The 21,465-nt window shown below is 40.4% G+C and overlaps 2 protein-coding genes across 2 annotated transcripts in view; both read left to right on the forward strand.

Annotated features, from left to right (window-relative positions):
• Positions 1 to 21,465, forward strand: part of POC1B (POC1 centriolar protein B) — a 101,592-nt gene that overhangs the window by 881 nt on the left and 79,246 nt on the right. The window lies entirely within an intron of this gene.
• Positions 87 to 3,181, forward strand: LOC106724775 (polypeptide N-acetylgalactosaminyltransferase 4). The gene is made up of 2 exons (XM_014533339.1): positions 87 to 1,224; positions 2,923 to 3,181. The coding sequence occupies exons 1-2, from the start codon at positions 180 to 182 to the stop codon at positions 2,955 to 2,957; spliced, it is 1,080 nt and encodes a 359-aa protein (XP_014388825.1). The 5' UTR covers positions 87 to 179; the 3' UTR covers positions 2,958 to 3,181.

The raw sequence follows: 21,465 nt of genomic DNA on the forward strand, positions 1-21,465 counted from the left end.
GGCCGCTGTACGAGAAGCCGCCCGCCGACCCCCAGGCCCCGGGGGAGTGGGGCAAAGCCAGCCACCTTCAGCTGAGCGAGGCCGAACGGAAGCAGCAGGAGGAACTCATTGAGAGATATGCCATCAACATCTACCTCAGCGACAGGATCTCCTTGCACCGCCACATCGAGGACAAGAGGATGCCTGAGTGCAGGTCCAAGGCGTTCCACTACCGGCGGCTGCCCACCACCTCCGTGATCATCGCCTTCTACAACGAGGCCTGGTCCACGCTGCTCCGCACCATCCACAGCGTGTTGGAGACCTCCCCCGCGGTCCTCCTGAAGGAGATCATCTTGGTGGATGACCTGAGCGACCGCGTGTATTTGAAGGCGCAGCTCGAAACGTACATCAGCAACCTCGAGAGAGTCCGCCTGATCCGCACCAACAAACGGGAGGGCTTGGTCCGGGCCCGCCTGATCGGGGCCACGTTTGCCACGGGGGACGTGCTCACCTTCCTGGACTGCCACTGTGAGTGTAACTCGGGTTGGTTGGAACCCCTTTTGGAAAGGATCGGCGAGGACGAAACGGCCGTGGTTTGTCCGGTGATAGACACCATTGATTGGAATACTTTCGAATTCTATATGCAGACCGGGGAGCCCATGATTGGTGGGTTTGACTGGCGTCTGACGTTCCAGTGGCACTCTGTCCCCAAACATGAACGGGACAGGTGGAAATCGAGAATCGAGCCCATCAGGTCGCCCACCATGGCCGGGGGACTGTTTGCTGTCAGCAAGAAGTATTTTGAGTACCTTGGGACGTATGACACTGGGATGGAAGTGTGGGGAGGTGAAAACCTGGAGCTGTCTTTCAGGGTGTGGCAGTGCGGAGGGAAGCTGGAGATCCACCCGTGTTCCCACGTGGGCCACGTGTTCCCTAAGCGGGCTCCCTATGCGCGGCCCAATTTCCTACAGAACACTGCTCGGGCGGCAGAAGTGTGGATGGATGAGTACAAGGAGCACTTCTACAATCGAAACCCTCCGGCCAGGAAAGAAGCTTACGGAGATATTTCTGAAAGAAAGCTACTACGAGAACGGCTGAAGTGCAAGAGCTTTGACTGGTATTTGAAAAACGTGTTTTCGAATTTACACGTTCCAGAGGATAGGCCAGGCTGGCACGGAGCTGTTCGCAGTATGGGGATCTCTTCTGAATGTTTAGATTATAATGCTCCTGACAACAACCCCACAGGTGCTAACCTTTCACTGTTTGGATGCCATGGTCAAGGGGGCAATCAATTCTTTGAATACACTTCAAACAAAGAAATCAGGTTTAATTCTGTGACAGAGTTATGTGCAGAGGTTCCTGAGCAAAAAAATCACGTAGGGATGCAAAATTGTCCAAAAGATGGGTTCCCTGTGCCAGCAAACATTATTTGGCATTTTAAAGAAGATGGAACCATTTTTCATCCTCACTCAGGACTCTGTCTTAGTGCTTATCGGACACCTGAGGGCCGACCTGATGTGCAGATGAGAACTTGTGATGCTCTGGATAAAAATCAAATCTGGAAGTTTGAGAACTAAAAGAGCACAGCAGCACTTTGAGAACTAAAAGAGCACAGCAGTATATTCAGAAAGTCAAAGAGCCTCAATGGAGATTATATTTTATCAGAAATCACCCAGTGGTCATCTATGAGAGGGCTGTATAACCTGTGGTTCATCTTGGCATAGAACACAAACTGATGCGCAGAGAGCTGCTGTTTCACGTTTGAAAGTGCCTTACTTAGAGGTTGTTTTATTTCAGAGCTCTGTCAATATGGTTTCTTCTCCTTAAAGAAGTTGACTGTGAATTGAGATACACAAAACATTTAGGTGCCAGATGATATTACAGACTCTAAAAGTCCCAAGTAAAATAAGAGATGATTTTTGTTGATGGGTGAGTTCACTGCACATCCCCCCCCCCCTTTTTTTTTTACAAACTCTTAAATGTGCAGTTTGAGCTAAAGCTGTTTTGATTATACATAGAATTTTGACTTCTTTAGCCAACACATTAACTTTTAGGGTTTGTTTATTTTTCCTAATTTTTTAAAATGAAATGGAAATCAAAGAAAGTTGATTTTAAGGAGAAAGGCCTGATTTGGATATGTGTGTCATTAGAAGAGGGAATTAGTTTGAATGTGAGTTTGGAGGTCTTTTTTTTTTTTTTACATATAGACATCTCAGAAAAATGTACCCACATTTGAATGAAATGGGGAGATCTTTACATTCCACACTTTGTAAACTTGAGCTATTGTACTTAACTGATCTATAGTGATACCTCAGATAGCTTTGATTTCATAACCTGTCCTGTCTGTGAACTTGTTTGTGTGTTAGGGCATTTTCTGATTGCACTTCCTTAAGTTATGAATGTACTAGAGAGGGACTCACTCAGAATACTGTACTTCTTCCCTTTGTTAATGCTTAATCACTTAAAGTAAATACAATTGAGGCCTCTCTGAAGTTAAACCCAACTGTGTTTATTGAAATGTGTGAAACCGAAAGTGGGCCCTGTTTTGCAAAGGCTGTGGAACTCTTCTGTGAGTTCTTGCTGCTTAGGGCATTTCAGGATTAATCTTAAGAAGATAAGGAAAGAAGCCTGTCTTGACTATGGTGAATGCTGCTTCCAGCTTATTTCCACTGAGCCTCGCACTTAGGCAGCTTTCCGAAAATGGGAAAATGACTGAGTGAATGAATGAATGGCTCAGCCCAGGAATGTGACTGGTCAAGTCATTTGACTAAATGACTCAGTTTGGCCCTCACTTTCCTGATCTGTAAAATGTGGATGCTGGATTAGATCGATCCTGAAGATCTCTTCCAGCTCTGAAATGTTATGATTATACATTATATCCATCTCAATTTCAATCATTGTGCAATCTTTACAACACTTTTTATCTCTCCACTTTTAACATAGGTAATGTTTTTGAGCAACGTTCAGTCCAGTTATGAAGCTGGGAAAAAGAAGTGGTTTTATGTGAGCTGAGCTCACGTGCTGCAGTGGTTTATTTTTGGATTGAGTGGAAAGTTGTTGTATTCATTTCATTTTGACAATTGTTGAACCAATTTTTGTTTTTATCTTTAATCTTTCAAACTGTAAGTAATCTTTTGGGGCAAGGATGTAAATATTTCCCAAACTAAATAATTGGAGAAGTAAACATACTTGAACAAAAGTATTTTTACTGGTTTTATTGCTATGTTATGTCTAGAAATCTAAATTTAGAATTAAATCTCAATTAGTTCACTTTGGCCTAGATTTTTGAAAAATACATGCTTGATAAAGAATTAATCTACAGTCCTTATATGAAAAGTTGTTTTCAGTGTCTACTTAATGACCTAGCAACTTTGCAAAATCTGAATTTAAGAAAAAATTTTAGGATAGTTATTTCAAAAACAATGTTATATCTAGAAATCTAAATTTAGAATTAAATCTCAATTAGTTCACTTTGGCCTAGATTTTTGAAAAATACATGCTTGATAAAGAATTAATCTACAGTCCTTATATGAAAAGTTGTTTTCAGTGTCTACTTAATGACCTAGCAACTTTGCAAAATCTGAATTTAAGAAAAAATTTTAGGATAGTTATTTCAAAAAGTAAAATTGCTCGGTGTCTTGAATATTTTTTTTTTATTTTGCTTCTTAAAATGAAAATGTGTTATTAACTTTCTGTAATTTATCTGGCAACCTTAAAGTTTATCAAAGAATTGCCCAGATCCCATGTGCAATTGTGCATGGCCCTGGGTATAATTTAAAGAGCACTTATCATAGTGCTCTGAATTTTACAAAAGGGTTGACTGACAACAGATATTCTCCTAAACCCACCCTCTCCCCATGCTCAGTCTGCCTTTTTTAATTATTAAGTTACCTTTTCTTTTTTAATTTATTTTTATTATTATTCTTAGCCCCCTATCAAATGGGAGAACTAAAATTGATATATTCTGGAAGTACATACTGGATTTATTTTTTTCTAGTATCTTGCTGCTCATGTCAAGAGGGAAAGGGAGCATTAAAAAGTAGAGTAGTACTTAATTCTTTATTTACTTTTGGTCTAAATTTCAGGGCTTTTTGGAAGAAATTTTAGGCTAGTGCTTTATTTACATCAATAATTTGGAAGAGTTAGGTTGTTCATTCCTTACAATTCTGTACATAACTGAAGAATGAGACTTTCACTTTTCATGAATAGGCATTTCCAATTTAATTAAAAAAACACACTATAAAACTGCAAACAAAATATATTTGGATGCCCTACTTCTAATTTATTGGTACCAAAGCTCTCTTTTGTTGGGGGCAATTAAGAGTTGACCTTTTAAGTTAATTTACATGCTTAATAATAACGTTAGTAAAATATTTGCCAAACAAGTTTCAACTTTAAATGGCCAGTCACTATGTCATTTAGTATATGAGTCTCTGAATAGTTAGACCATCTAACTAGGCAATTTTATAAGTCATTAAAAAAAAAAAGATAAGCTAGTCATATGCAGGATCTCTGTAACTCAAAGTAACTTGTTAATAAAAGAAAATTTGTATTCATTATATGTTGGCAAATCAAGCATTTCTAGATTGAAGACAAGGTTATTTTTAAGTTGTGTAGTCATAGTTGATTTAGGATCTCAATTTGAATTGATAGAACAGTTCTCACTTGTTTGTCTTTTTGAGTTCCTGTTTTAAGAATATTTTTAAATGAGCACAAAGAATGTTGAGATTCAGCCAGGCATGGTTGAGCGTCGACCTATGAACCAGGAGGTCCCGGTTCACTTCCCAGTAAGGGCACTTGCCCAGATTTCGGGCTCAGTCCCCAATGGGGTGCATGTAGGAGGCAGCTGATCAATGATTCTCTCTCATCTATGTTTCTATCTCCCTCTCCCTTCTTCTCTGAAATCAATAAAAGTATATTTTTTAAAAAAGAATGTTGAAGTTGAGATTAATCTGTTTTGAATGATGAATTTTTTTCTGTGTGATGAGCAGTTTCCATCCTTTTTTCCCCCTTTGTTAATGTATTTGCAATATTGATTAAGACAAAATAAAATGTGTGCCTAATTATTTTTGCAAATGGATTTTGATTGTTATTTTAGTCTATGGGATCACTGTTCCTGTGTACACGTTTGTTGGTGGTACAGAAGTACGTTAAGCTTGTAATTCTTTAACTTAATTGGGAATGCAGACAGTAGACTATAAAAAAGTCAAGTTTTCTATATTATTTTGCGAAGTGTCATAAACCAGCAAGTATTCTGAAATGGTGGTAGCACTATTTATGCATTAACTACTCAAACAAACTGGGAATAATTAGGGATCTCTGGGACCCAGTGAGGGCACTGTAAAAGAAAGCAAGTGGGCGCCTGTGCACATTAGCACTAATTTCACAGCCTTGGGCTAAAAAAAAAAAAGTCCTATAAACCCCATTATGTCACACTTTCTCAACCTTCTCTCTCATCATCCTGTCCCTATGGGCAATTCCTGTCCAACAGTAGCATCTCTTCTTTAGTGATCCCTGCCGAACACCCTGCCCTCCTGCCTCCACCCAGCCTTACACTGCTGAGAACTACTAGCCTAAGAATTGAGCTTTATGCATCAGGTGTCTTATAGCCACATTGAAGATATGTATAGTTGAGCTAAACGTATTTTCACTGATCTCTTGTATTTTATACTGTTTAAAAAGTTGCTATAAATACGTGTGTTATAATCTTGCTTTCTTATGAGGTGGCTACAACCCTGTGCAAATCATTTCATGTCTCTATATTTGTTTCATAAATATGAAAAACAAATGGGAAAATCTGTAGAGATGATACATTAGTGGTTGCCAGAGACTGGGGAAGGGAGGAATAGCAAATGATTGCTAATGAGCATGGTTTTTTGCGTTGTTGTTTTTTGGGGGGGCGGAAAGTGGTGGTGATGAGAATGTTCTGGAATTAGATAGTGACAATGGTAGTATAACTTTGGGCAAAACACTGAATTGTACACTTTAAAAGGGGGAATTTACAGTATGTAAATTATATCTCAATTTAAAAAATAAACTTCAGGGTAAAAAAGAGGCTGGAGAATTTCATGTGTCCTAGAAAATATTTCTCTTTTCTGAGTCCCTCTGTGCACAATAGATTTTAAAACAGGCCAGCAGTATTTATTATTAATACTTGAATCATTTTGTGATTTAGTAGAATTGAGAACCTTATATATAATGTGAATCTCCCAGTTAAGTATTAGGCTGCAGTAGGAAATCAGTTGTTATTGGAGTTTTTCCTAAAATTCAGAAAAGCCTCAATTAATCCTTTAGAACAGTAGGTAGAGATTATTATAAAAGGTGAATGAGTTCCCGAGGTATACAGTCTGTTCCTGGCAGAATTGAGTAGAGAAAGAACTTGCTAGTAATCAGGTACTACTTTTCCTTTTTACCCAGCTTGGCCATTCTATCAGGCTGGCCTGGGAGAGAGATCTGCTGCAGGCCTCATGTCCTCAGCTGTCTGGTGACCCTTCTAACCCATTTATTTGTACTTATCTAATCCTGTTCAAAGGGGAATGGGAGGTGCTGTTTTAACTCAGTACTCCTTTATTTAGTTATTGCCACTGTGCCAGGTGCTGGCCCACACTTGGGTATAGGAAAGGAAGTTAACAAAGCAGGTGTGCCAGAAGTGGTATGAAGAATTCACAGTCCAGTGATAAGAGACAAAGAATAACAAGCAAACACACAAATTATATGCAGGTTCAACTTGGAAACAAGAAAATTAATTGAATGCTGTGAAGAAAAGGAACAAAATGCTTTGAGGGATAATAACTGTGGCAACATAAGTGTACAGGTCAAAAAAAAACACTTCTCTGTGGAAGTTAGATTTAAGTCAAGACCTAAAGGAGGAGTTAGCTAGGCAGACTAGAGAGCATGGTATGGAATAGCATTTAGCAGAAGGATGGGAAAGAGCTTGTCCTCAATCAAGGAACTAAAAGGCAGCCAGCATGGGTAAAGCCGTGCACCAAGAAAGAGAGCTTTGGGAGATGAAGTTGCTGGGATAGGCAGAGGAAGCTTGGGTAAGGCCTTGGAAGCTAGGAGGTTATAGTGGGTTAAATGATGGCCCTCTAAAAGATATGCCTATGTACTAATCCCCAAAATCTGTAAATGTGACAGTATCTACACTAATAAAAGAGAAACATGCAAATTGAAACTAAAAGGCAGCCAGCATGGGTAAAGCCATGCACCAAGAAAGAGAGCTTGGGAGATGAAGTTGCTGGGGGAGGCAGAGGCAGCTTGGGTAAGGCCTTGGAGGCTAGGAGGTTATAGTGGGTTAAATGATGGCCCTCCAAAAGATATGCCCATGTCCTAATCTCCAGAACCTGTAAATGTGACAGTATTTATAAATAAAGGTCTTTGCAAATGCAATTAAGTTAAGGATCTTGAGAAGAAATAATCGCTACACCCACCAGCCAATCAGAATGACTATCCAAATTAACCCAAAAAGATGGCGGTTAATTTGCATACACAGGCACGGAGCAAAGACTGAAGGCTCCAGCCAGACTGAAGACTGAAGACTGAAGAGGCTTGGCTTCTCTGTTGCGGCCAGACCAAAGGCCTGGGTCCCGAGTGCCAGAGGAAAACCGGTGCCGGCAGCCAGGGGAAGGAAGGCCTATTGCGCAAATCTTCATACAATGGGCTTCTAGTTTATAAATAAAGGTCTTTTCAAATGCAATTAAGTTAAGGATCTTGAGAAGAAATAATCTAGAATGACCTGGGTGGGCCCTAAGTCCAATGATTAGTGTTCTTATAAGACACAAACAAAGGAGATAAGAGAAAGCCACATGAGATAGAGAATTGGAGTGGTTGAGCCACAAGCCAGGGAGATCCCGAAGGCACCAGAAGCTGGAAGAGGCAAGGAATCTCTAGTCTTTAGAGTAGGGTGGGGAACCTTTTTTCTGCCAAGGGCCATTTGGATATTTATAACATCATTTGTAGGCCATGCAAAATTATCAACTTAAAAAAAACTAGCCTGCTGTATTTGGTCAAACATTTAATTAACTCACCCCTAATGTGTTGGCAGGGCCAGACCAAATGTTTTCGCACATCTTATGAGGCCCATGGGCTGGACGTTCCCACCCCTGCTTTAGAGGGAGTGTGGTACTGCCAGCACCTTGATTTTAGACTTCCAGTCTCTAGAACTGTGAGAGAATAAATTTTTGTTGTTTTAAGCCTCCAAATTTTTGGTAATGTGTTATGGCAGCCTCAGGAAACTAAGAGGCCATTTTTTAGGATTTTTTTCTGAGAGTTGTGGGAAGCCGTTGAGAGTTTTAAGTAAGAGAATAACATGATCTGATTTATACATCAGATCACTGTGGCTACCATGGGGAGACTGAACTATTAGCAGAGAAATTAAGAGCTGTTATAGTAATCTCAGCAGGAGATGATGGTGGTTTTAGTCAAAAATGGTGATCTTGAAAGTAAAGAGGTGGTCTGGGAAAGAAAGAGATTTGGGAGTTATTAGCATACAGATGGTATTTAAAGTCATGGGAAAAGATAAAGTCACCTGGGAAGAACATAGAGCAATGAGGGCAAATGGCCCATATCTGAGTCCAGAAGATCTCCAACCTTTAGATCAGAAGAGGAAATAACAACAAAATCTAAGAAGGAATAATCAGAAAGATAGGAGGGAAAGCCATTATAGTAGGGTATCATGAAAGCTAGGATCTAGAGTAGGGTAAAAATGTTGAAGAGAATGTAGAAGATACCAAATAGTCATTATTGAGCACTACGGGGCAGTGTAGAAGTTCATATGAAATTAGTGATCATGAATTTACAGTGTTCCCAATCTGTCTGAGGTTGTGTCTAGCATTTCTCACTGGCACAGATATAGTCTCAGAAAAAGGCAGAATGATTGGGATTTTGCCAGGTTAGTCTGAAGGAAGGCAGGGTAGTCAAGGGATTAAATGTATGTGTAATAGGAGAATTGTAAATTGGATAGTTAAACGAAGATGGTAAAAAGAGTCTTAATGGAGAACATAGATCAATGGATGAGACTTCGGATGAGGTGAACAAGTGACCTCTAAGAAAAGCCAAGTTGTCAGAAGGTATGGCAAGTTTCAGTTGGTGATATGGGATGTGTTCAGGTTCTGCTGGTAACAAGATCCAGGGTGTGAGCACAGAATAGATGATGGAGGAGGCAAAGAAAGCCTCATTATGCCCTTGGTCTGAAATGTTCTTCACCATCTCACTCTTTGCTTGACTGGCTCCTTCTTACCCTTCATACGCCCCACTTAAAAATGCCACTGATCACTCCATTTGAAGTGAGTATTCTGCCCCACACAAAATTCTCATTATGACTTCCTACTTTATCTTCCTACTTGCTTGTTTGTTTTCCTCTTCTCCATGTGAATATAAGCTCAGATTTTGGCTATTTTGTTACTTAGCACTTCCCCTGACCTACCCACAATGCCTTACATGTCATAGGGGTGAGATATCTATTGAATCTTCCCTATAATAATAAAAGTGTAATATGCTAATTAGACTGGTCGTCCTTCTGAACGACCTTCGGAGCCAGGGCTGCTGCCTCGGCCCTCGGAGCCCCTTGCATGAATTTTGTGCATCAGGCCTCTAGTGAACTAATAATATTGAGTGTTGGAATGGAGAGGAAGACTGTCCTGCAGTAAGTGAGGTGTGAAAGAGAAAATAGTTGTTGCTTGAAAGGGTTTCGGCAATCTTAGTGTCACCAAGCAAGGTTAAGGTTTAAGTAGTTAAGGACAAGGAGGGTCTAGTGGTAACTTTTGGGAAGGAGAGAAGGCATGGTGTTGAGTTCAGCTAAGGAGCTACCTAGAGCATTATGGCAGTCAGAGTACATGATCATTGATGACCAGCGGGGCTTAAGGCTTAAACTTCTGGTCATGATTGGAGAAAACAACATGAAGCATGATGGATTTAAAAAAAAAGTTTTGTCTTTAAATTAGAGTTCACACACAATGTTATATTAGTTTCAGGTGTACAGCATAGTGATTAGATATTTATATACAATATTATTGACAATATTTTCTTAACTGTATTTTACATGATTAATTTCTTCTTGATAGCCTTTTCTGGGTTTCACAGGCTAGGTTGAGAGGTGATCAGAGGAGAGAGAGGAGAGGGGATGGGAGAAAGCAATATCTGTGAAGTGTTATCATCCCTTTTTATGGATGCAGAAGCTGAGAGTTCAGTAACTTTCCTGAAGCTGTGGAGCAAATGAACAGCAGGGCCTGGCTGAGCCTGGTCTGGAGCCAGACTCTGGGGGCACGCTCAAGTATACAAACATTAGAAGAGTTTAGAAGTATTTTCACATAGTTTTCAGAATCCGAGCTGCACTTCAGAAGTTTCCATTTAAAATTATAAAATTTTAACATTGAAGTTGTCAGTTTTCCCCCTTTTTTTCCTTCAGAGTTACCCTGCATTGACTCAGTCACTGTTTAACGTGCATGGGTTGTTTGTAGAATAAATGATTGTAACAAATAAGTTAATTTTCCCTGTTTCTGACTGAAAAGAAGCAGAATTAAATTTGGAATTTTTAAGTTATTTTCTTATCATGAAACCGTAATAAAAGTTTGCCAGAAATTCTTTTTCTAATATAGTTGTTGATGGCAACCATGTAGTGCTTGGTTGAAGCTTCTCTTATTGTTACAGTTTTAAAAATTACTCCAAGTGCTAAAGTAATCTTATGTTCTCACTGAGAGGTTGTAGCAGAGTGCAGTATTTCTCAAATTTTGATAATATATACCCAAAGAATGTAAACAACTAGAAGTATGCATTTTCAGGTCCCCAGTAATTCTAATGGAGATAATCCGTAAGTCCCCAGCGCTTTGAGAAACACTGATAAATGAGAAACATTAATAAATGCCCAGGCTTTGGAGTCTGATAGGCTCCAAAATGGAGCTCTACTACTTTCCTTCTGTGTGACCTTGGACAAGTTACTTAACCTCACTAAGACTCATTTCCTCATCTGTTAAAGAGGGATAATTATATCTACCAGCCCTGTTGTGAGGATTAAGTAAAAGAATGCTTATGAAGTCTTTAAAGGTACTTGGCCATAATAACAACTCAGTAAAGGCTTGTGTTGATATGATTATCAGTCCTCATGGAGATGTGGGGTTGAGTAAGTTAGATTAAATTTCTCCGGATTGATTATTACTAAAGATTATTTTTAAAGTGTCTGTAGCTGCTTTTAGACCATGCTTAAGCTAGCAAGCTAATTACTTAGTGTGAGCTAGTAGGAAAACATGCTAATTATTCCCTCATTCAGGGCAGAGAATTTTAAAGTTTATGCCCTCATCTAATTATACTATTATACAGTTCTAGGATAGTAATAACTACTTCTGAAAGTATTAGGGTAGTAAAGTTTATTTAGTTACAATTAGAATATTGTCTCTTTATTGTGCAACCCTCTTCTGTCTAGGTTTGTAGATGTGTAAGCCTGGGGATTACATTTTATTTTATTTTTTTTGAAAATATTTACAGAAAACTCCTTCTCATAGTTTTCCTTGTTTATTTTTCCCTGAAGAAGGTAGTCCGGGGCTCTTTTGTGACCCAAAGACTAGCATGAGCCTGGAAATGGAACAGAAAGTACAGAATCATGGTGCTTCAAACTAGAAAGCTGACATTAATTCTGGTAGGTGGCTTTTAAAGCAGGGCATAATGAGGGTAGAAAATATAGAGAGGGACTTCTGAAATAACTGAAAATTCAGGAATTCTATATGAAGGTGATTGAATTATTAGGAGTTCCTTGAATATGGGATGAAGACTTGAGGGGATATAATCCTGATTTATAAAGTTGTGAAAGATACTACTATATTGTGAACACAAACCTTTTTAGTAAATTCTAAAATGTTTGTTCTTTGACCCATCAATAATTCTTTTGGGAATTTGTCACAAAGATATATTTGCACATGTCAGAAATGACACATGTACATCACAGCATCGTTTATAAAAGCACTGTAAACAACCTAAGTAGCCTAGACCAGCGGTCGGCAAACTGCGGCTCGAGAGCCACATGCGGCTCTTTGGCCTCTTGAGTGTGGCTCTTCCTAAGCCTTAGGAGTACTCTAATTAAGTTAATAACAATGTACCTACCTATATAGTTTAAGTTTAAAAAATTTGGCTCTCAAAAGAAATTTCAATCGTTGTACTGTTGATATTTGGCTCTGTTGACTAATGAGTTTGCCGACCACTGGCCTAGACTGGTTAAATTAAGGTGCACAGTAAAATACTATGCAGTTGTTAAAAAGAATAAGGCAGACCTGCCTCGAGCTATGACAGAGTAATTAATTACCAAACTTGCCCTCCAGCTGAAAACAACTGTGAAATAAGACGAAGTATATGAGACAGCTGTTTTCAGAGCAACAAAGAGTACAAAACTGGTCATTTCAAGAAGGAAAAGTGAGTCCCCCATCACTGGGCCTTTTTCCTAGGGCACTCCACCTGTTACACAGCAGAGAGGTAGCACCTAAGCAGTGAGAGCCTGGCTGCACTGAGGCAGCAGAGGTATAGTTCTGGCTGATGGGGTGACCTTTGTGTGGCAGGATACCTGAGATGTTCTTGCTGAGTCAGGTAAGCAGCCACAGAAGTCTGTGGGGGATTGTTATAGTTTTGGCTGAGGTTTTGTGTAGGTTGAGAATCTGTGAAGTTTAGCAAAGATTGCTTAATGCTGGGCTGGGAGTGGATTGATGATTCCAGTGACCATGCAGGGCTGGGTGTCCCTGTATCTCTGGCTGAGACAAACTGGGGAAATCTGGTCAAGCACCGCAGACATGTGGTGGAGACACCAAGGAGGCCAAGCCTTAGGAATCAGGACCACACCTGATATAAAAGGCATGCCCTAAACCTATATTCAAAACTGAAGTAGATCCACTCTCAAAGAATAAAACCAAGTCTGACAAGACCAGAAAGGAGCAAAACTGAATTCTGAACTACCGATAGTGAGAGTGCTATTTGCAGAGGTGTGGGTTAGTGATGATCACCCTACTATTTGTGTATTCTAGATTTGAATAAAATATATTGAGCATAATGAGAGCCAAGTTTTTTTGTGGGGGAAGAGTTATGAAAAGAAGTGGGGCTAGAATGTATTCTGTAGTTTTAGGTTGGAATTGGAGTTATGATTATGAACTCATGGTTTTTAATATTTTTATATTTACACTAGGGTCCCAGTGCACGAATTCGTGCACCTTGAAAGGAACTGTGGGCCGCGAGGCTATGGTGGGCATAGGGGCCGGTCTCGACCCATCCTCTGTGCCTCCACCGGGCCCCTCCCACTGCGGTCCCTGGTCCCCTGCCTGCCGGCAGCCCCGCTCCCGCTGCTGTCGCTCCCACATGCTGACAGTGCTGACCCTGCTTGCACTTGCTGATGGCGCGGAGCGATTAGGGCCGGCGCCAGCAACAGGTGGGCACCGGCTGAGGGTGTGAGCGGTGGCTGCCAGCCCCAATCGCCCCTCAGGAGCAGGGGGAGGTGGAAAAACCTTGAGGGGCTATTGGGGCCAGCAGCCGCCGCTTGCACCTGCTGACAGCGCTGAGCGATCTGGGCCAGTGCCGGGCACCAGCAGTGGGTGCAAATGGTGGCTCCAGTGCCAGCAGTGGGTGTGAGCAGGGCCGGTGCTGGCAACAGGTGCGAGCACCTGGTGGGACCGCGGTGAGCAGGAGCAAAGAATTTTCAGTAACCACCAGAGGCTTGCTCCAATGACAGCGACTGGTGCCCCGCCTTGTTCTGGTGCCCCTGCTCACCTGCTCCACCATCCTGCCTCGGCCGATGCCCTCCATGTTCCACGCTCTGCCACCTGCTGCCAAAACCTGCCATGTTCCGTGCGCACCCCCTGGTGGTCAGCACATGTCATAGCGACTGGTTGGTTGTTCCACCGTTCGGTCTATTTGCATATTAGACTTTTATATATATAGAAGATAGTACAGCCTTCTATTTCTATCTAATTTCTTAGTTCTGCCCACTGAAACTTCCATTTATATCTTATTTCTTAGCTCTGTTCTCTGACACACTGGTAGCAATAAGCAAACATAATCCTCAGATCTTGGTTTCTAAATGTCATTCTCCACTAATAGGCATCAGAGCATCTTGGGGGAAAAGGCGAATTCTAGGGTTGGGGCAGGGAAAATGCATCTTGGAACATTGTGTAATTGTAGAAATAAGGAAATACTCAAAGAATGATGAATTTATATCAGAAGGTCAGCTTTAAGGGCGCTTACTAGCCAAATATGGAACTATATAAGAGTAAAAATAAATGTTAATAAGGATGGATTACAACCCCAGTAAAATAATCTTGAGTTCACACCGATATAAATAAATGAATAAATAGATAAATGGATAAGGAAAGGTTTTACCTTATAATAACAAATTAAGAAATTAAATATTAGTTCATTAAATAATTACTAATTAGTAAATTATAGAAATAATGATGGGTTGGAAAATTATTAAAGGATACTAAAATTAGTGTGTGATAAGTTTGTTGAGGAAGAGGATATTTATATAGTCTTAAAGTATGTCCCCACAAACTACTTATTAATTATTAACTTTATAAGGAAAAGCTCACCTAAACCAAGTGATTAAAGTGAATCTCATCCATATTGGGACAGAGAGATATCACATGCATCCTAATATGATGCACTGATAAGAGAACAACATAAACTTCGTGGATTTCTTATTAAAAAATATATCGTGAATCTGACCCACAAGGTAACAACAGGGGAAAAAATTGTTAAACATATTACAAAAATAACAGGTCTAATCTTCAAGAGTATCAAGGTCAATAAAGACAAAGAATGACCTAGGAAATCTTTCTAATTCACAGGAGACTAAACATTCATGGAAGTTAATGCAATGCATATCCTGGCTTACATGATGGGCGGGAAAATCGCTGTAATTGGCAAATCCATATATAGACTATGGATAATAAAAACATATTAAATAGTACTTAATTTACTGACAATTTGTTAATTGTACTATGGTTTATGTCAGTTAATGTCTTTGTTCTTAGGAAATACATACTGATGTATGTGGTGGTAAAAAAATGTTTCTAATGTTCCAGTTAGCTAAGGAAAAATATCCTATATAATAAACAGGGAATGTGCAAATTGACTGTCACTTCATCATAAAGATGGCGGCTCCCACAGCAGAGGCAGGGTTTCTGTAACACAAGATGGCTGCACCCACAGCAGAGCCCGAGTTTCCGTATGAGCCTTAACGAGCAATCAGCAGGGATCTGAGGCTGTACCCCTCCACCCAGCAGGGCTTGACGGGGGGTACCTCAGGCTGCGTCCCCCACCCAGCGGGGCTTGATGGGGGACCTCAAGGCATGCCCCCAGCCCCAGTGCCAGGCCAGGGGACCTCAGGCCATGCCCCCCACCTGGTGGGGCTTGACAGGGGACCTCAGGCTGCGTCCCCCACCCAGCACCGGGCCAGGGGATCTGAGGCTGCGACCCTGCCTGGTGGGGCTTGACAAGGGTGGGACCGGCCGGGTCTAGATCTAGCCCAATGGGGGTGGGGCTGGCCGGGTCTGGGTCTCGCGCGATTTCGAGGCACACATGGGTGGGCGGGGACTTGACTCTGGGTCCTGTTATGCGCCCCAGACTCTGACATGGAGGAAGGTTTTCATATACATTTTACTAATTTTCTTTCATCTCTGGCACTTCTATTATAGAGAAAGGGCAAATAGCAATATTAAACTATTTCCTCTAATTAATTCCCTTTTAATGTGCACGAATTTCGTGCACCGGCCACTAGTGCATGTATAAAAGTGTTTATATATAGAGAGAATGATAAAACAAATGGACAAAATGTCAACAAGAGCAAAATCTAAAGTAGAGAATATAAGGATGTTTTTATTAAATGTATTGAGGTACATTGGTTAATAACATTATATAAATTTCTTGTGCTACATTGTAATTGTATTGTAAGCTTGAAATTGTCAAAATAAAAATTTATCAAAAATGGGGTGGGGAGAATAAGGCAGCTCTATGTACTAATAAAGCATAATCTCCAATCTATATATATATAAAAGGCTAATGTGCAAAGTGTCCCCTTGGAGGTTCGACTGGGAGATCGGGAGTTCGATCACTTGCTATGATGTATGCTGACCACCATATGCTGACCACCGGGGGGTGGCATGGAATGAAGGGAGGCCCCAGCCAGCAGTCGGCAGCTTGGGGAAGGAAGGCCCCAGGGACCCTACCTGTGCATGAATTTTGTGCACCGGGCCTCTAGTGTACTGGATATTAAGCAGGCTGGACAACTGGAGGATGGAGAGGCCAAATGCAGAATGGCCGGAGTAGCATGCTGCTATTTGTATAAGGAATACATGTGAATTAACACACATTTGTTTAAGCATGTAGGAAGATACTCAAGAAAATGGTTAACACTGGTTGTCTCTAGGAAAGGAATCAGGGGCCAAGGGCTGGAAGGAGATTTTGATAAATACTTTTTAGTAATATTAGAATTCTGTACCATGTAAATGTATTTACAATTGAAAAGATAATTTAACTACAAATCCAAAAATGGGAGACAGTACCATTTCTTTTCAGAAAATACTGGTAGTATTCTTGACAGAGCAGATCTCTAAGTAGTTGATTTTGGTTAAATTAACAAGTAAGAGAGCTTGTGTTGACTACAGAAAGTTATTACTACTTAGGGCAACACAATAACTGTTGGCTTTTTGACATTATGAAGAGCAAACATGTTCTCCATTAGTATGTTCCTTGTGCTATCTCCAGAGCCTAGTTGAACATTGTTTTGTTCTTTCTTTTGTCCTCCCACAGTAATGGAGATGTCTTGAAACAATGAATTACTTCATTCTGACAATAAATGTTTTTTTAAAATGGGTAGTTAACCTTTTCTCTTAACTTCCCCCTTTGACATTTTATCTTGAAATAGGCCAGCCAGATGACGAATTGTATGCTTTGACATTTTAAATTACGTGGTAATGTTTATATAGGGTGTTGCTCAATGGAAATGTATGAAAGCAAATTCCAAGTTGGCACTATACAGCATTGACATTGGTAATCAAACACCTTTCATTATCATGGTATTAGGGTTTGGTGGGAAGAGATTAAGGAAGTAAGGAGGAAAATTCAGTGTTAGTTTTCACAGTTTTTAATAAAAATGCATTCATCGGGTTTTTAGAGATTTTTGGTCTACTTTTCTGTTTTTCTAAAATTTTCAAAAAAAAAAAAAAGGTAGAGTCTACCCTGGGCCATGCAGTTGTAATTGGGACATCTATGCTTCTGGTGTTTTATAATTAGTAGGCCCCTGGAATGCCACCTTACCCTAAGGTTAGGTTGTCTCTGTCCTTTAAACTATTTGTTCATCCTGCTCTCTGTCACTTCTCTTTAGCAGGCCTCATTGCTAATAATAGCAAGTATTGCTTTAATGTGGGTATGTGCCATCAACTCTAAAGTTATGTTTTAGTGTCCACTCTAGGTCAGTTGCCCTTTTCCTCTTTTGACAAAGCCCCTCTTCCATTTACATTTTACAGTAGGCCCCACATTATGTAGATGGTCTTGTCCAGGCCTGATCTTAATAAATCTCTTGGCAGCATTTGACACAGCTCATCACCCTCTTGGAATACTTCCTGAACCTCTGGACACCACAATCTCCTCGCTTCCTCCTACTTCATTTATGGCTCCAACCTTTGGTCTTTCTTCTCTGAAGGGTGAGTACCTTCACCCTCTTCTTACCTATACTCACTTCCTGGGTGATCCCACTCAGGCCCCAGTGTTTAATGTGTTATCTAGACCGCTGCTGCTGCTAACAGCAACAAAAACTCTAGTAATCATGGCCACATTAGACTGTTTTCTATGTGCCAGGTATGAATTCCAAGTGTTATTTCACTTGATACTTTCAATACTTCAGTTTGCAGATGAGTGTCCCAGTCATAGAAAGTTTGGATAGCTTATTCAAGGGCACACAGCTGGTAAGCCTGGATTTCAGTCACAAGTTGAGTTCTATCATTTTCTTTTTAAACCACCACACTGTACACTTAAAACCTCTTCCTGAGCTCCAGGTGAGTATGTCCAACACCCTACTCGGCATTTCAACTTTTAGGTCAAATGGGCATCTTAAACTTTATATTCTAAAAAGAACTCTTGATTCTCCACTTCATTCTGCCTCACTCTCAACCTTTTCCTCTTCTGGTCTTTCCAATCTCATTAAATGGCTCTGAAATTTACCTGGGTGGCCAGGCCAGAAGCCTGGTATCTTTGCTGCTTCTCTTTGCTTCTCCCTCACATCTAATCCATTAGCAAGCCTCATAGGCTCCACCTTGACCATGTACCTTCCCCTTCCACGGTCTCTAATCCAGACCACTGCTTTCCCCTGACACGATTATTGCAATAGCAACACCCAGAGAAGAGACACAAGATTACTGTATCCTCAGAGGCCCCCATTTTGTTCCCTTCCAGCTACTGTCCTCCCTTCCTGCCACTCAAATAATCTCTATGCGGACTTCTGACTCCATAGATCAGTTTACTACTTCTTGAACTTTATATAAATGAACTTTAATTACACAGTAGGTACATAGTGTCAATGTATCACAATTTATATATCCATTTTACTTTGATGGATATTTGAGTTTCTAGTTTTGGTCTATTTTTAATAGTACTGCCACAAACATTATTGTACGTCTTTTGCTAAACGTATCTTCTATACATATAAAAGGCTAAGCGACCGCCTGATCGTCCGACGGGCCAGTAGGTATGACGTGCACTGACCGCTAGGGGGCAGATGCTTAACACAGGAGCTGCTGAGCTGCAGTGACTTGGCAGCAGCTATTCTCGGGTAACGCACCCTGGAACCAGAGGAGGGATCCTGATTCTTTGCGGGGTCACGTGATTCCACCTTTGCCTGTGGGTTACGTTGTTGCTGGGGCACTGTCGGCCCTGATTCTGGTTTACTGCTGAGATGCGGTGACCACAGATGCCCTTCGAGCCACGGTGCTGCCCCAGATACTGCCCCAGGTACTGCGGCTGGGGAGGGACCACTGGAGGTTGGCTCTAGGGCGTGTCCGGGCCCGTCTTGCCTAGTCCCGCCCCACAGGCCATCTTCTAATTAATTTCCTTTCAGTGTGCACGAATCCGTGCACTGGGCCACTAGTATTATATAAGCGTTTCTGTCAGGTATGTACCTAGGAGTGGAATTGCTTAATCAGATGGTAAGTGTATATTCAGCTTTAGTAGATATCTCAAAAACAATTTTTCTAAGTGGTTATAACCATCAGCATTATATGAGAGTTCCAATTGTCACATCCTCACCAAGATTTGGTATTGCTTTTTTTTTATTATTATAGCCATTCTGATGAGTGTGTAGTAATATCTCATTGGGGTTTTAATTTGCATTTTTTTCTGGTGACTAATGGAATTGAGTACCTTTTTATGTTTATTGGCCATTTGGATATCTTCTTTAATGAAATGCCTATTTAAGCTGTTTGCCTGTTTTCCTGCCTTTTCTAATTGATTTGTAGGAATCTTTATAGATTCTTTGTTAGATGTTGCCTGTATGTATTGTAAATATCTTCTTCCACTCTGTGGCCTGCTTTTTCAGTTACTTAGTGGTATTCTTCCATGAGCAAAATTTCTTAATTTAGTGTAGTACCAATTATTATTCTTTTCCTTTAGTAATTTAGTAATTTTCATGTCCTGTTTAAGTAATTGACTATCACAACGGCCATGGAAATACTCTCCTATGTTCTTATCTAAAAGCTTATTGTTTTACCTATCACATTTAAATCACATTTAAATGATTTTTTTTTTTGCCATATGGATAGCATAAAATGTAGGAGTCAAGTTACTTAAAAATATATATATCCAGTTGACCCAACACTATTTTTTTGAAAAGACCATCTTTTTCTCATTGTCAGAGAGGCAATTTTCTTAGATCAGTTCATGAGATCTCTCTGCTTAAAATCCTTCAATGGTTTCCCCTTGCACTTAGGACAAATATAATAGTACACCTGTTACCATGGCTCCTTGGCTGGCATCTTGCTTGCTTCTCTGCTTCCATCTCAGTGTTCTCTTTTCCTCCCCTCCATTGTGGACACCCTGGCCTCCTTACTGCTCCTTGGTCTTCAAGTGCATTATTGTATCAGGCCCTTACACGTGGGGTGTCTTCTGCCCAGTGTGCTCTTTCTCCATTTCTTAGCCCAGATCACACCTCCTTTCACTCAAATGTCTGCTCATGTGTCCTTTCCTTGGAAAGGACCACTACCCACCCATTGTAATATTAAGACTGAATAATATATAAAAGTCCTTTGAACATGTATGATATTACTAATGAACTTTCTCCCCTACAGTATTGTGATTCCTTGAGGATTGTGTCCTATTTTCCTTTTGTAAATCTTATTTGCAACATAATACACTAGAACTCAAATAGGGCCCTAAGTATAAAGCATATGATAAGTCATTGTTTTCCCTATTTTGTCTACATTTGCCTCAGATAATTCAGACCCTGATATAAATATTTAATAATTTGATGAGCTGTGGTGGAACATCAACTCTTTGTACTTTTTAAAAAGGGAATAGTAGACAGCATTACAGTTTGAAACTTAAAAAGTCACTTTAATTATTTTATGTCTTACATGAAAGCAATGCATAGGCTAAGTAAGCCCAAATGAATTTTATCTGCAGCTAAAGAATTTAGAAGGTTTTTAGTGACTTTATATATTCCACCTGCACCATATTAATTGCATCTAAATTTTATAAAGTTGCATTTTTTCTAAGCATTCTACAGTCTAGACTGAATGATTCTCACTGAGCTGGTTGCGATTATTGGGGCTATTTGGGGGTTACATGTATATGTAAAATTTAGTTTGGGGCCAAGAGTTAGACCAAACTTTCATTTGTTTATTTGTTCCTTCTTTTTTTTTTTTTTAAATCCTCACCCAATGATATGTTTTTATTAATTTTAGAGAGAGAAGGAGAAACATCGATGTGAGAGGAATATCGATTGGTTGCCTCCCTTACTCACCCACATTAGGGATCAAACCCACAATCTAGGTATGTACCCTGACTTGGAATTGAACCCCAACTGTTTCTTGGTGCACAAGACGATGCTCCAGCCAACTGAGCCACCCGGCCAAGACTATTTGTGCATTCTTTGTCTAAGGCATCTAGTTCCACCATTGATTGCATTTGTTTTCCTTTTCCTAAAGCCGTAAGGTAATGTCTGACACATAATTCTTTTATTAATAGTAGAATGTCATAAACTAACAGAGCAGAAAGAGACTTTAAACTTAATCTTGTCTAGCTATAAAAGACATTAAGGGCCCTGGTTGGGTGGCTCAGTTGGTTGGAGAGTCGTCCCATGTACCAAAAGGTAGCGGGTTCAATTCCTGGTCAGGGCACATATCTAGGTTGCAGGTTTTATCTCCGGTTAAAGTGCTCATGGGAGGTGACTGATCAATGTTTCTCTTTCACATCAATGTCTCTCTCTTTCTGTCCCTACCTCCCTTCCTCTCTCTATACATATCCTCACCTGGT

The sequence above is a fragment of the Myotis brandtii genome, unplaced genomic scaffold, assembly GCF_000412655.1.
Source record: "Myotis brandtii unplaced genomic scaffold, ASM41265v1 scaffold967, whole genome shotgun sequence".
In the NCBI taxonomy this organism is placed as follows: Eukaryota; Metazoa; Chordata; class Mammalia; order Chiroptera; family Vespertilionidae; genus Myotis; species Myotis brandtii.